Below are 15,356 nucleotides of genomic sequence, written 5' to 3'. Positions count from 1 at the left end.
AAAAAGTTTTTAAAACGATTGTTTTTAAAATGATCGAAAAACGAAACAAAAAATGATAGGAAAACGAAAAAAAAACGATCGTTTAAAGATTTTTTTTTCAAAAATGATTAAGAATCCTACATATAGGTGCATATTTTTGCCGGAGAATTATATATACTTTTTATAAAATTAACTTGGTGTAAAAGTCCAAATTCATCCTTCCAATCATCATATTTCAAGAGTTTTAGGTATTCATTACAGTCTTATTCTTTTTGGGTAACCCTGTAGTTTTTATCTAAGAAGTTTAACAGTATGAAATGTTTCAAGGCCTGAGACAAAAATTGTTGAATGATTGGGATGTGATAGTTGAATTAGGGTTGGCTGGTTCAATTATTTCCAAAGTATAGTTTAATCTCATTTTATTTTAGAAAGCTTGTCAGATTCACCAAGCTTTCAATATGGTTCAAATCGAATCTTATTTTACAAATGTCCAGTTCTGTATTTATAAAAAACATGGATTAGATTGTTCATCCACACCATTCTGCACAACAATCAAAACATAATCACGATCTAAAAAAACAAATATGAAAAAATAAATGGACACAAATGATCACTTAAATTCAAAGCTAAACTAAAAAATATAATGCCATTAGAGCTATAGTATAAAGCAAAATGTATTTTATAATTTGTTTTAAACGAATATAATCGAACTTTTCTTATAAAGAAAATCTTTTTTCTTCTGGTAAATTACGTCGACTCGGCTTAAAAAAATGAAAAAAATGATTAAGAATTTAAAGACTATTTCAAAAGTAGGCACTGTGTTATTTTGATTATTACACCCAGTACCTGGTGCAACCAATATTTCATTCTTCTCAGACCTGAAATAAAGGATAAATTTTAAAATAAAGAAAAATACCAGTGGTCTCTGCAGACACAATTACTCAACGCAATTACTTTAAAAACATTCTAAATTACATTGAACGCCAACCATTTAATTAGATGTTTTATATACTGTCATCGTTTTAACGTTTATCTTTCAACTGCTGACAAATAATCAAAACAGAAATATAGTGAAATGTCCAGCAATTGTGTTTCAAATATTCATATCTGCTTACAGCGATCATATGAGATGAAGTTTTTCTAACTTTGTTGCCAATATTTTAATCTCATTACAAAAGCACGAAGCAAAAATTATTCAGTTAAAAAAATGAAATCTTTTTTAGGAAATTTTTTCATTGAAACCGTGGTGATATTTAATACGTTTTACCTTAATCGGATAAAAGTCAATTCATTGTTGGGATCCATATTCTTTATCATATTTTTAGCCTGGAATAAAAATATAAACGTTTATAAAATTTCCTTAAACTTGCTTTTAGTTATTAAAACTTTGATAAAAATCAACGTGATTGAAATAACTTTCAACAACAAAGGGGGGATTAGCGTTAAGCCCTGATGTAACAAAAAGATTTTGAAGTCCCTAATTTTTTGCTTATTGCTAAAATTTTTAGTTTAATCTTATTCTTTATCAAATTTGAATACGAACAATTTTGACAAAAATTAACAGTCGATATTTAAATTTTTTAAGCTTTGAATGTGTTGCTTATGTTCATATTTTCGAAATAAAATTAAATGTAAATTAATAAGTTTCAAAAAATTAAGCATCACAAATATTACTATAAAGGAATCGAATCTTTGTAACAAACTCTGATTTTCTAATACCTTTATTTTTTCCACCTGATGTTGTAAACCTTTGATATTTCAAACTTAGATTTCTTCATCAATTCATAGTTTGAAATATCTAAGGGCTACGGCATTGGATTACAAAGATATTGAGATTAAAAAAATCATAGTTTGTGACAAAGACTCAATTCCTTTCCAACCTGTAATGTTAAAGATGTAAGGAGAGCAGTATATTGAACTGTTAAATCATTGTCAAGTGTACTTTTTACAGGAACTCCTAAACAGCTGGTGGCTTAAAACTTGTTGAAAATTATTAAAAAGTTGTATTGTTTCATTTAATTAATAGCAAGAAGAAGTTAAACTACGTAAACATAGTTGAACCAGGTTTCTTGTGCGCCGGTTCAAGTTTAGGAGAAGTAGTTCAGCTCAGTCAACGTAGTTCAACTACGTCTAGAAGTTCATAAAAGCTGGTTCCTTGGTAAATCATTGAGATTATTCCTTAGAAGTCATTTGTTGTAGTTTTTTTATCTTACTTACCATCCATATTTACAACCATTAGTCCTTGGACACCCTGTTATTCGTTCAAAAATATAAATCCCCCCCTCCCCATTTTTTGTGGTAAATCACGAAATCTGGATTTCGTAGCATGCCACAGATGTGAGTTCAGTGAAATTTAATTTTAAATTCTGGGACAGGTAAACATTAGAAAATAAAAAGTGAAAAATTCATGTCAATAAAGACAATCTACAGGGAAAAGAAATAAAAGCTGTTTTAATATGTGTTCCGTCTACACTGCATACATTGTTACAAAGTTAAAATGAAAAAGTCTAAGTTTATGTTTTTCAGTTTTTAAGAAAAAATATGAACATTGCTGAACGATTCCTCATGTTGTCCGATCCTTTTTAAAGTTTCTTCTAGCTCACGACTCTAAAAACAGGTTGGAGGTGGTAAAAAAATGAAAAAATTTAAATTAAAAATTTTTTACTTTGTTCTTGTCTCGTGGAGCCATTTTTGTCTAAAATATAGTTAAAATTTAAGGTTTAAAATATTAACAATTTTTACACAGGTGCACAAAAAAAGAATTAAATCTCGTCTAAAAGGCTTTTTAAATAAATAGTTGGATGTTAACTTCAGAATTTTATTCATTTTAAAGTGTTTTGTAATATTTTAGTAAAAGTTGTAATTTGTGCTTTAAAGCTGAAAAAACACTGTAAAAGAAATTTGTTAAAGTTCTCATTTGACAGTTGCAATGCATCGTTTTTATTTATTGACTGAAAAATATATATATCTGAGAAAATATTTATTAAAAATTTTCAGAAGATTTGATAAGTATTGATGGATTTGAAGGTTTTGATGATACACTTCAGTAGAAAACCCGAGTTTTATTTTTTGGCAAATCTGAATTATATCAACTTTGACGTCCTGCTTAAATAATAATGAGATTCCGAGGACTGGGCAAGTTAAGAGTTTATGAATTACTGTAAAGTTTTGTAAAAACAAATTATGCAGATATTTTTCCAGCAAAATACACCAATATTTTAGTTTTAATAAAAGCTAGAAATTAAAGGGAAATCTCGCCTTTAACATTGAACAAACTATAATTTAGCTTTTTGTTATCTCGAGAGAAAAAGAGAAAAAGAAAAATATGAAAATGTTGCTACTTAACATCATGAGTAGAAATAATACTGTTTGGTTTATTTTAACATAAAGCTCTTCTTCTATGTACTTTCCGAACAGGAACTTCCATAGAATAATGTGTACTGTAGTTTCTGGGAGGAATGTAAATAATGTGTACTGTAGTTTCTGGGAGGAATGTAAATAATGTGTACTGCAGTTTCTGGGAGGAATGTAAATAATGTGTACTGTAGTTTCCGGGAGGATTGTAAATAATGTGTACTGCAGTTTCTGGGAGGAATTTAAATAATGTGTACTGCAGTTTCCGGGAGGAATGTAAATAATGTGTACTGCAGTTTCTGGGAGGAATGTAAAGAAATCACTGCAGAACGCTTTATTTTACTTTTTTATTTGTTTTATTCTTTAGACCTTATGTACCACTACCAGTACTATCGCAATTTCATGGAATTACGATCAATTTAAAAATATTTCTGTATGCCTGAGAATAATTGACTTTTCCCAACTTTTATACAGATATTTTCAGTAAACCTGCTGGTATTAATTATTTTTAGTTATGTTGAATTACTTTTTTTGATCACACAAATCCGAAGAGAATAGAATATATATTAGAGGGGAATTTACTAGAAAAAAGTATAAAACGGCCATTTTGTTGTACTGTTTCCATACTGCAGGTGAACTTCACATATTTGTGCTATATAACCTTTTGGGCCCTGGAACATCATTTTATAGAAATTTTAAAATTGATATTAAAAGAAAACCAAATTATGAAATAAGCTGGTTTCATAATTGACCAATGATCATTTCACATAGACTGTATGCCTTTCACTTAAAAAACGATTATTTTCCGTTATAACTATAAATCAAATGATGTTTTTTATTCGCCTAATTCATTTTATAAAGTTTATTAAACAGCTAAAAAAAACGAAATTGAAATAGATAGTCTAGAGAACATACTGTATTAATGTACTCTACTGCATATAATTTTTGAACATTTACATGATTTGTACACTTTGAACTCCCTTTCAGGCTGAAAGGGACTGAAAAAATTCATACCGAGAGATTCTCTAAATTCCCCTCTAATATATATTCTATTCTCTTTGCACAAATCACATCACTTCAAACTTCTCGGATTTTGGTATATCCCCACTGCTAGATACATGAATAGTACAAAATGAGATTAAAGCTTGGACTGAAATAAATTTTTCCCTGTCAATTATTAATTTCCCATGTTTTAACCTTTCTTCTTTCAAAACGGAAACATCACAAAAGATAATTAAGTTATTGAAGTTTCAAAAATTCTCAAAACAAGAAACACCCTGTATAAATAAGATTAAATTGTATTGGTCAGACATGTTGAAGATCTAAAAAACTATGTGCATTTTGCAAAAAAAGTATACATATTTGCAAGTATGTGTATTGTGTAATGAACATCATTAAAAATCTTTGAAAATCTAGTTGCGAGGAATTACAAATACTCATCATATTTCTCTTTATTTATTCAACGTTTTAAATCATTCATAATTGTCAGTAATAAGGTTCATCATTGTAATATTATTCTACAAAACATTTAACAATTTTAACAAACAATAAAATCTTCTTGTTTCAACGGTTCACTTCAGTTCTTTACACCTTTCCAGACCTGCCAAACCTAAACCAGTCTTAGGTCTTAGTAAACATGGAGGTTAGGTTGGTATTAAAATGATTTAATTATACTGATAAAACTATGAAAGAGGAAGACGAATTGTGGAGTGTAAACAGACCCATTCTACTAAATTATTTCATTAAAAATTAATTAAAAATTAATAAAAAATTTAATAAGTGTGCAGTAGAACTATTTGATTTGTAATAGCATCAAATAAAGTTAAGTATTGATATAATGTCGTCTTTCAATTCCATTGTTTTCTGGTTATCACTTTATTATTTGGTAATGGAAGTAAAAGTAAAAGTAAATTCAACCTAAAGTCTAACCGTGTCAACCTTAATGCACCGGCTACTCCTTTTGAGTACCTGCTTTATTTACCCAATGTCTGGGCGATACTTTACAAACTAGGACCGGAAAGGTTGACCCGGCTCGGAAATTAAAATGTACTACGGCTGCCCGTGAGGCCTTAAAAGGACTGTTAAGGTAAAATAAAAGGGGTAATAGGCTGAATCCTAAAAATGTTATGAGTTCTATTCGAAGTCCCTGTCTCGAGAAATTGATATAAAACTGTGTCAAAGTTAAAAAAAACTCATATATACGCCATCGGTGAAAATTCTGGGCATGTAATGATGTGATACAGACCGAGCCACGTGACCAGATACTGCACTGCCATTGGCGGAAATTTTGGTCACGTGATACAGACGTAACAACTATAATATCAGTTATATCTATTACAAATGAATAAGTATTATATTAAAGTATAATAGGAGCTTACCTAATAATATTAGTCACCTCTGGTTTGGCCTAATTTTCAGATTTGTTCCGAAATTGTATAAATTCGATAGATAGAACTAATATTGGTCGCAATCAACTCATAAAATATTTAGGCTTTAGCCTAAACCCCCCTTTTAAATTACCTTAACAGTCCTCTTAAACCCGTAACTGAAAATCGTGATTACTCCCTTTAGATTTTATTTTGCACTAAACTGGGTGAACAATGATTGAACACTAATGTAAGGAAATAATATTTATAAACTGGTGAAAACTTTTACATTTTCCTAAATTAAAATATTAAGTTTTGTTAAAAGCATGCAACTTTAATGTCGGAATTGACGGAAAAGGTGAAAGTCTTCTTAATGGATTAATAAAATGGGTTTAGGAGGGGGGAGTGGTAGTTACAGGGAGAAATGTATAAAAATACTAAACAAAAAATATAAAAGGATTGTGTGAAGAAAATTAATTAAACACTTTAAAAAGAATTCTTTTAATTTCTAATTTATATTCTATAACTTCTTGACTATGTATAACTATGACTTTAACCCTAGACATTTTCACGAAAAAAATCCCTCAACGTTTATTCAAATTACAATTTTTTTCTTCATTTTTGTTGAAATATTTGCAAAAAAAAATAAAGTTTTTTAGAATTTAATTCCTTGTTTGTAAAGATTGAAAGCTGAAAGGTATAATTAACAATTGTTTAACTTTTTCTAACAATTCGACATTTGTTGTTCTTTTATTGGATTAAATGGGATGGTCGTAAATACAGTGATAACCAGAAAACTCAGGAAGAAGACTTTAAATCAATACTTAAGTGAATTTGATATTGTTCAAAGCAAATAGTTTTACTAAATGACAAATAAAATGAAATGGTTCTTTTTCTACTACACAATTGCTGTATCACGTGCATATTGTACTATTTAAAGTCAAAAATTGAGTCTAAAAGTTGTCTCCTATTACAGCGTTTTCTGGTTATCACTGGAAGTCCGTGTAAGCAAGAATGTTACCTGAGAAAAACATGGCTGGGCTCTCCTTTCCTCTTCACATTACCAGCATACAGTCCTGGAGTCTCATGAGAAGCTAAACAGAAAAATTTTCTGAAAACATAATCTTTAAAAAACATCATGCTGAGTTTGATATTTGTACTGTAAGACATATGACCACAACTGACCGAAAATAACCACAAATGACCTGTCTCCTTGTTATAAAGAACCTGATTATTTGAGTGAATGAACTGAATAAAACTTTTAACTTGAAAAGCATATTTCTTAAAATAAAATTCCTCTCCTAAGTTGAGTAAAAAGTATTAGAACTAAAGAGAGGAGAACATTGATGATTTATATGGAAATCTGGTGCAAGAGAATTCAAATATCAAACAAAGAATTACTATTTAATCAGCGTTGTTTGTTTACAAAAAAGCTAGTTTTAGGACTGTCCTGATTTGTCACTGCAGTAAAATTGATAACAACTAGCATAGGAGTTCCCGGGGAATAGATAAATAATCGCGCCAAATTTTTTTTTCTACCGCAAATTCCGCCTGTTGGTGCCTGAAATAAGAACATTTTTGCGGAAATTCCGCGTTTTGTGCGCTATTGTGCATCGACTGCGCTTGCCTACGCAAAATTCATTTTTGTGTAAAACTGCGGAATTCCGCAGAAAGGTTTCCGGAAAATACCTCCATCTCCTTAGTGCTAATGCCCCTATTACCTGTATCCCTTATTCCACGGTTATTTGTAGGAAACTGTTCATGTTCATGAAGAGCTTTCATTATCATATCCAGGGCCTCACAGATCCGCTGTAATCTAAATAAACATTACACGTACGCTGTACAGAGTACACAACATAAAACGGCTATACATGTACACTATTCACCACGTACAACGGGTATACATGTACACTTTTCACCACATACAACTGGTATACATGTGAACTGTATAGTGTACATAACTAACATATCCTGTCAAAGGATGCCCCATAGCTTCTGCTTCTTGAAATAAATAAGTTGTAAGTAAGACTCTTAAATATTAAACTTAATCTTCGCCCCCTTCCCATTATTCAATATTTCTCTTTTCAATTGAAAGGTTTTTGAACTTTTAAGAGGTTCGATAAAATCTGGAATGTCTTAAAAATTCTTTTGCATGGCATCTTCTCTCAGGATAAACTGTTTGCTTTAAATGTGGAATTAGAACGTCTTAAACTTTTCTAAAAGTTTAAAGAACAATTAAAAGTAAAAAAACGAAGCATTTATTTCCAGTTAACTGCCAGATGACCCTGTCAATCTTTTTACCTTTCTGGTAGGTTGGATCTGATTGCGCAGGTCTCTTTAATTTTCCAACTACTGTAAACAATATTTATTCAGAAACCACAGATAGGGATTAAAGGTGTTAAAGGGAATATTTTATTTTAATCAATGAAATCTGGTTTCGGATCCTCTCCTGTTGTCTATTTGGGCTACAGAAAAAATTTAACAATCAAGCGATCAAATTTTATTAAAATTTAAACAATCAAGCGATCAAATTTTATTAAAAATTAATCGATCAAGCGATCAAATTTTATTAAAAATTAAACAACCAAGCGATCAAATTTTATTAAAAATTAAACAATCAAGCTATCAAATTTTATTAAAAATTAATCGATCAAGCGATCAAATTTTATTAAAAAATAAACAATCAAGCGATCAAATTTTATTAAAAATTTAACAATCAAGCGATCAAATTTTATTAAAAATTAAACAATCAAGGGATCAAATTTTATTAAAAATTAAACAATCAAGGGATCAAATTTTAATAAAAATTAAACAATCAAGCGATCAAATTTTATTAAAAATTTAACAATCAAACGATCAAATTTTATTAAAAATTAAACGATCAAGCGATAAAATTTTGTTAAATTTGTCGCAATGCCTTGGGCTTTGATTTTACCGCTCTATCTCACTTATGCTTTACTGTAGCACTTTCCATTTACATTTTAGTACTATAAAGCACTTGTTGTTAACTTTAGTTTATAAGAAATAATTAGAAAAATTATCATAGACTTTTTGCTGGAGACCTTAACACCCTGAAATCACAGTGCATTAGATTGGTAAAAACTACATTTAATAAGATAAAAATAATATATTTCTAAAAATTATTGATTAACATTTGTAGTGCTTGTAAAACAAGGGTAAAAGTTTTGAGAAGTTTTACATGATGGAAATATTTGAATACTTGAGGAAATATTGCCTTGATGGTGAAGCTAGGGTTAGAAGGAGAAATCCAGAATATAGAATTATATATCGGACCAACATCATCTCTGAAACCAGGGTATAGAATTATTTGATAAAGAGGCATGGTTGAACCATCATAGACGTGGTTCAGCCACTTCTCTCCAGCTGAATCGGAACCCAAGTAGAGTGTTTGAACTATGTATGCGCGGTTCAGCTTCTTATCGCTGTTCATTTAATCCAGGTTTTTTTTGTTTTCTCGTGTTGAAGACTATGTAGGATATCTTGATTTTCTAAATCAAACAAATTCCTAAGCATGTACTGTACATACATTGTCCAGAGTAATCGCATTTTTTTATAAGCGTTCATACAATATTTTTTATATCTAATTGCAACCCAATGTGTTAGACCTTTGATATTTCATAAAATGAGTTCTGTTAGGTCAATTAATCTAAGTTTAAAATATTATAGGTTTACACCATCAGATTGCAAAGATATATGGATATGGACTCTTTAGTTTATATTGAACACTTGTGTGTATGAATGGAAAGTACTACACGACACTCTTATGTACTCCATAGTCTATATGCAATACTTGTATGAATGAATGTTATAAACTACACAACCCTCTCCATAGTCTATATCGAATACTTGTATGTATGGTAAGTACTACACAACACCCATACGTACTCCATAGTCTAAATGGAATACTTGTTATAAACTACACAACCCTCCCCTGTACTCTATAGTCTGTATGGAATACTTATATGCATGAATGGTAAGTACTACACAACCCTCTCCTGTACTCTATAGTCTATATGGAAGACTTGTATGTATGAATGGTAGGTACTACACGACACTCTTACGTACTCCATGGTCTATATGGAATACTTGTATGCATGAATGTTATAAACTACAAAGCAATATATACACTCTGTAAAGAAGATATATGCGCGCTGTATAAACTAAGCTCTCTTCTCTCTAAACATTAATTAATTTAGATTAAAAACATTTTATACTCTGTAAACATTGACAACGACAGGGGAAACAAAGGGATTGAGGGTAATGTTTAGTTCCGAGTTTTTATTTGTAAAATCAATTCGGCAAATAAAAATAATATGTTTATGATTGAGATCTAAATCAAACGAACTGGTTGAATTGGTTTAGATCAATTATTCAAATTTTTAAATGTTAAGGTTCGAATTATCAGGTTGCCAAGATTGGAAACTTAGAGTTTGATTCGAGTAAATTTTTCCTTTTAAATGGAAACTTGTCCGTCTATAAAATAGAATAAACAGTAAGAAAGACTAAGAGGTCTAGCGGGTGCAAATTTAATTGCAAAAATCCTTTGTTTTTCCAACAGAGACGGAAGTAATTGACTTTTTTAGTTTCTAAATTAAGAAAATCTATGTGATAAGATTATAATATAATAAGATTTTTTATGATTGAATTGTACCTGAACGTAAAACTAAAATAAAACCCTAAAATTACGGTTTCCATTCGCAATAATAGCGCACAGTTTAGTCTGATGCTGTATTACTTATCTGCACAATTTTATCTGGTTGAATTCTACAAAACAAATCGTAATGTTTTTTCTTCAGTTTCTCTGATGTTGCTGTAGAAGAATAATACGCATTATTGCGCTAAATATTACTGCAAAAATTGTGAATTTTCTCAAAGGCTAGTTTTGAAAATTTATGTTCAAATTATTTTTTAACGGTAAGTTAAACGGAATTTGGTGAAATATTCCTAACATTGAATAACAAATTTTGCGCATGGAAACTTTGCCAATTAAATGTGTCGAATTCTATCGTGTTTGACTGTAGTTTGTATGAGTTTACAGTTTTAATCAATTTTAATTTCATCTTGACATGGAGAAAAATCTTATTATGCAAATTCACGTCCTTTTTGAACTATTTTGTAGGTTGTGGATATTATTAATCTTGAACGCTAGATCTCAATATCCAATGTGGGCATGAACCCACAAGGTTTTACCTCAGATCAACATCTAATCTGAACTTTTTTTAGAGTTAAAATTTGATGACTAGAGGGAACGGCCAATGATTATCAGATTTGATGTTTCGTAAAAAAGTAAGTAAAAGTGTTTTTGCGCTCGAGCATTGAAGTTTGTTTGTCATTTGTTTTTATCCTTCGCGTCGTGGAGTGACATAGATAACAGACGAGGGTCAAGTTTTTAATCCTTCACCTTCATCTTGGAAATCGTGCACGAATAGTTGCTCCTTTGTGTTACAAGCGGAGAAATAAACAACATTTAAACTTGGAATTGAGTTTTTGCCACAAACTCAGATTTTCCTATCCCTATAACTTAGCAACCTGTTTTCCTAGACCTTTGATATTTCAAACTATTAATTCTGGTAGATCAAATAGTCTAAGTTTGAAATATCAAAGGTTTACACCATCAGGTTGCAAAGATATTGGGGTTAGAAAATATCAGTTTGTTGCAAAAACTCAATTCCTTTAAATAGTTTAACGGCAAAGAAAATTATATGTTTTTTATGAAATTACACCTCCCCCCCCTTCTTGCTGGCCTGGGGGGGGGGGGGAATCTTGCTTTTTCCTGCACTCTGCTGAAGTTATTTTTAACCATATATGTATAGGGTTGAAAGATTTATTCACACACAAAGATATAAATACATATATAAATGGTGAAGTTAAAATTTGTTTAGATATTTTAAATATATAGTTTTACAAAAGAAAAAAGAAAAAATGCAAAATTATTCACAAATAGGAAACATTGTTCAATACTCATTACATAACATTTCAGTTATTCATCGAATCCTTCAACATATAAATTGTTAAATGAGAATTAAGACTCCATGGTGAATCAAATTGTTAAATGAGAATTAAGACTCCATGGTGAATCAAATTGATCTAACAAAATTTGTTTCTCACAAAAAAAATTTCACGGCTTTGGAATTAGATTCAATTTTTTTTTTGTAAAGTATTCACATACACAATTCACACAATATTTAGTGATCAAATTCACAAGAAAAAATATATTTGTTTTTGTGGAAACCAACGAACTCTTTTTAATTCTATTATATTCACTCTGGTGGATATATAGATAGATAGATAGATAAATTGATTGATCGAAATATAGATTGTGAGATAGATATATACAAGTTCAAGATGATATTTAAAAGCTAGGGTAAGTAAAGAAACTACACCAGTATAAGAAAGTCCTTGGTTTGAAAGTGACAATCTGAAATTACAGTATACGGTTTTACAATCAGAAACACAATACAAGATGCTTCAATCTATTTTTCTATTTATGGTAATTAGCTTCTTTATTTTTGTTCAATTTATACCATCGAACTTTTAACATTTTGTTTTGGACTCAATACTATTATCACTATTGATACTTGAACTCAATACTAAATTCATTCATATTCATCCTTTACTCTATTTCATTTTCACGAACACTCTTAGGATTTTTTAAACAAAGTATTAACACAATCATTGTTTTATGTGACTCAAAGAAGATATAAAAGTTCTTTAAAATAACTTAGGTACTGTACTTATTTGTACACTGTGCAGGGATTGGACATTTTTCAAAGGTCAAAGGGAGTGTCCCTGAAAAATTAAAGGGGTATAAGCTTCCGTCGAAAAGTATTCGATGGCGCATGCAACTAATCTTAATTCTATCTGTTGCGTCTATAAGGAGAAAATAGTTAAAAACGACTCATGCCGAAGAACATAGAGTCCATACAAATTTAGAAAGTTTTAGACTTGGATCATAAAAAAATCAATTTAAATCTAAACAAATCATTCAGATATTACAACCAATAGTCATCGATAATTTTTCGGCGCATTTGGATATAGTTTAAATTCTTAATATTTTTGATTTTTTTAAGTTAATATTTCGCTTACAACTTGTTTTCACGACTGGCGATGGTTTTTCAAACATTATGATAAATATTACTATCTAATTATATGCAGGTTTGGATATGTTTACAAAATCTTTGTTGTGGAGCACCAACATTAGACGCAATTCCAAGGGAGGTGCTTGACTTCATTCCAGCAGGTCAGTTCTAATCAGTTGTAGCCAGTTCTAACCAGTTGTAGCCATTTCTAACCAGTTGTAGCCAGTTCTAACAAGTTGTAGCCAGTTCTAACCGGTTGTAGCCAGTTCTAACCAGTTGTAGCCAGTTCTAACCAGTTGTAGCCAGTTCTAACCAGTTGTAGCCAGTTCTACCCAGTTGTAGCTGAAGTTCTAACCAGTTGTTGCCAGTTCGAACCAGCTGTAGCCAGTTCTAACCAGTTGTAGTCAGTTCTAACTAAATGCAGTTATCTCTAGCCAGTTCTGCCATTTCTTACCAATTATATTCATTACCAACCAGTTTTAATGAGTTTTTAACCTGTCTCGGTCAGTGCTAACCATTTTTAGTCAGTTCTTACCATTTTCAGTGAGTTTTAATTAGTTTTGCCCATCTAATTTTCTTGTTATGTTAAACGTATTATATGTTTCTTATGATATTAAAGGTAGCGAGCACCATTCTGAGTTCAATGACCCCATCGGAGAACTATTCAATATGCAGGTCATTTTATATTTTTGAAATTTCTTTCCATAAACAGGATTATTAAACACTCAGTGTCCGAATTTAATGAATTTAAGCCGAGTCTTAAATCCGCCAAAAACCGGTTTCAATTAAGCGCCGGCTTAAATCTTGAAACATTGAATACAATTTTAAGTGAAACCAACCATATTTGAGCGGCGCTCAAATTCTTTAAATTCGGTTTCAGATAGAAGAAAAATATGTAATAAAAAATCGAAGATATGAGAACCATTTCATACAAAACAAAGATTGAAAGGAAAACCTTTGTCCGAAAATTTGAGCCGCGGCTTAAATCTGCCAAAAACCGCTTTCAATTGAGCGCCGGCCTAAATCTTGAAAAATGCAAGACAATCTTAAATGGAATCTATTATTTTAGATTTAAGCCGCGGCTCAAATTCTGTAAATTCGGCCTCTGAAAACATAAAACATGCAGTAACAGATTTGAAAACAAAAATGAAAAAAAAAACATATAGGTTTAAACTTAACTGCATAAGTAAAAGGAGAATCAAAAGGAAAAAAAGGAGATTTGATCAGTCAGAATTGTAAGAACAATAGCTGGTTCAAATACTCAGTTAGAAGGAGAACCAGAGGTACAAATATTCAGTTAGAAGTAGAACCAAAAGTTCAAATTCTCAGTTAGAAATAGAAACATATAGGTTCAAAAAATAGAAGGAGAAAAAAAGGTTCAAATGAGTTAAGGGGAGGACCATAGGTTCAAATACTCAGTTAGAAGGAGACACATGGTTCAAATAATCAGTTAGTGGGAGGACCATAGGTTCAAATACTCAGTTAGAAGGAGAAACATAGGTTCAAATACTCAATTAGGGGGAGGACCTTAGGTTCGAATACTCAGTTAGAAGGAGAAATATAGGTTCAAATACTCAGTTAGAAGGAGAAACATAGGTTCAAATACTCAGTTAGAATGATTAACATAGGTTCAAACACTCAGTTAGAAGGAGAAGCATGAGGTTCAAATACTCAGTTGGAAGGAGTTAAATAGGTTCAAAAACTCAATAAGAAGGAGAACCATAGGTTCTAATACTCAGTTAGAAGGAGAACCATAGGTTTAAATACTCAGTTAGAAGGAGAACCATAGGTTCTAATACTCAGTTAGAATGAGTGACATAGGTTTAGATACTCAGTTAGAAGGAGAACCATAGGTTTAAATATTCAGTTAGAAGGAGAAACATATAAATCAGCTATTAACGCTTAGCACCTTTGATCCCTTGAAAAAGAACCAGAACCCCAATTCTTCTATTTCAGTTTATATATATTTCTAGGCTGCGATGCTGTATAGATGTTGCTGGCAAAACCGGTTCAAAACAACAAGTTGAAATAAAAGATGAAGTTTAAATAAAGTATCAGTTAGATTCTTTTTACCATAGATTAATTAAAATAACAGATAGGACACTAGATGTCGTCTTTTTAAGATTTGGAGAAAACTAGTTCACAATAACCTTGAGGCAGCAACCCAGAGGAGTATCGCGCAGTCGGCGTAGAATTACAAGACATAGAGAGAGCCTGTTCTACGCCGATTGCGCGAAAATTCTCTGGGCTACTTTCTCAGGGTTATTATGAACGAGTTCAATCCAAATCTTGAAAAGACGACTGATAGTGCCCTGTCTGTTGTTTTAATTAATCTATGCTTTTTATTAGTTTGTCCATTCAAAACGTTCTTATATTCAATATTTTTGCCTTAGATAGACCTTAGATATTTCAAGCGATGAATTTTTTTCGATTAAATAATCTCAGTATCAAAAATCAATATCAGATTTAAAGATGTAAGGAACAGAAATTTTAAGTTTGTGACAAAGACTCAATTCCTGAATTATGTGGTCCAAGTCTTATATTATGTATGTCTGAT

General features: G+C 30.8%; 2 protein-coding genes and 1 long non-coding RNA gene across 3 annotated transcripts; 1 reads left to right on the top strand and 2 right to left on the bottom strand.

Annotated features, from left to right (window-relative positions):
- Positions 1-86: 86 nt before the first annotated feature.
- Positions 87-2,673, bottom strand: LOC111697773 (dynein light chain roadblock-type 2). Its single transcript, XM_023467896.1, has 7 exons — positions 2,645-2,673; positions 2,542-2,586; positions 2,197-2,230; positions 1,860-1,936; positions 1,247-1,305; positions 826-857; positions 87-549 (listed from the first exon to the last, which is right to left on the bottom strand). The coding sequence occupies exons 1-7, from the start codon at positions 2,666-2,668 to the stop codon at positions 482-484; spliced, it is 339 nt and encodes a 112-aa protein (XP_023323664.1). The 5' UTR covers positions 2,669-2,673; the 3' UTR covers positions 87-481.
- Positions 2,674-4,769: 2,096 nt separating this feature from the next.
- Positions 4,770-9,029, bottom strand: LOC111697764 (uncharacterized). The gene is made up of 5 exons (XM_023467885.1): positions 8,935-9,029; positions 8,001-8,051; positions 7,421-7,515; positions 6,721-6,793; positions 4,770-4,942 (listed from the first exon to the last, which is right to left on the bottom strand). Exons 1-5 carry the CDS (start codon positions 9,000-9,002, stop codon positions 4,918-4,920), a joined length of 312 nt encoding a protein of 103 aa, XP_023323653.1. The 5' UTR covers positions 9,003-9,029; the 3' UTR covers positions 4,770-4,917.
- A 3,094-nt stretch (positions 9,030-12,123) lies between these two features.
- Positions 12,124-15,281, top strand: LOC111697811 (uncharacterized). Its single transcript, XR_002764386.1, has 4 exons — positions 12,124-12,210; positions 12,876-12,960; positions 13,419-13,474; positions 14,773-15,281. It is a non-coding gene; the product is annotated as an uncharacterized LOC111697811 (long non-coding RNA).
- The last annotated feature ends 75 nt before the right edge of the window (positions 15,282-15,356 follow it).

The sequence above is a fragment of the Eurytemora carolleeae genome, unplaced genomic scaffold (assembly GCF_000591075.1).
Source record: "Eurytemora carolleeae unplaced genomic scaffold, Eaff_2.0 scaffold89, whole genome shotgun sequence".
NCBI classification, from domain to species: Eukaryota; Metazoa; Arthropoda; class Copepoda; order Calanoida; family Temoridae; genus Eurytemora; species Eurytemora carolleeae.
Note: the sequence above shows the minus strand (reverse complement) of the source record. Positions and strands in the feature narration are given on the sequence as shown.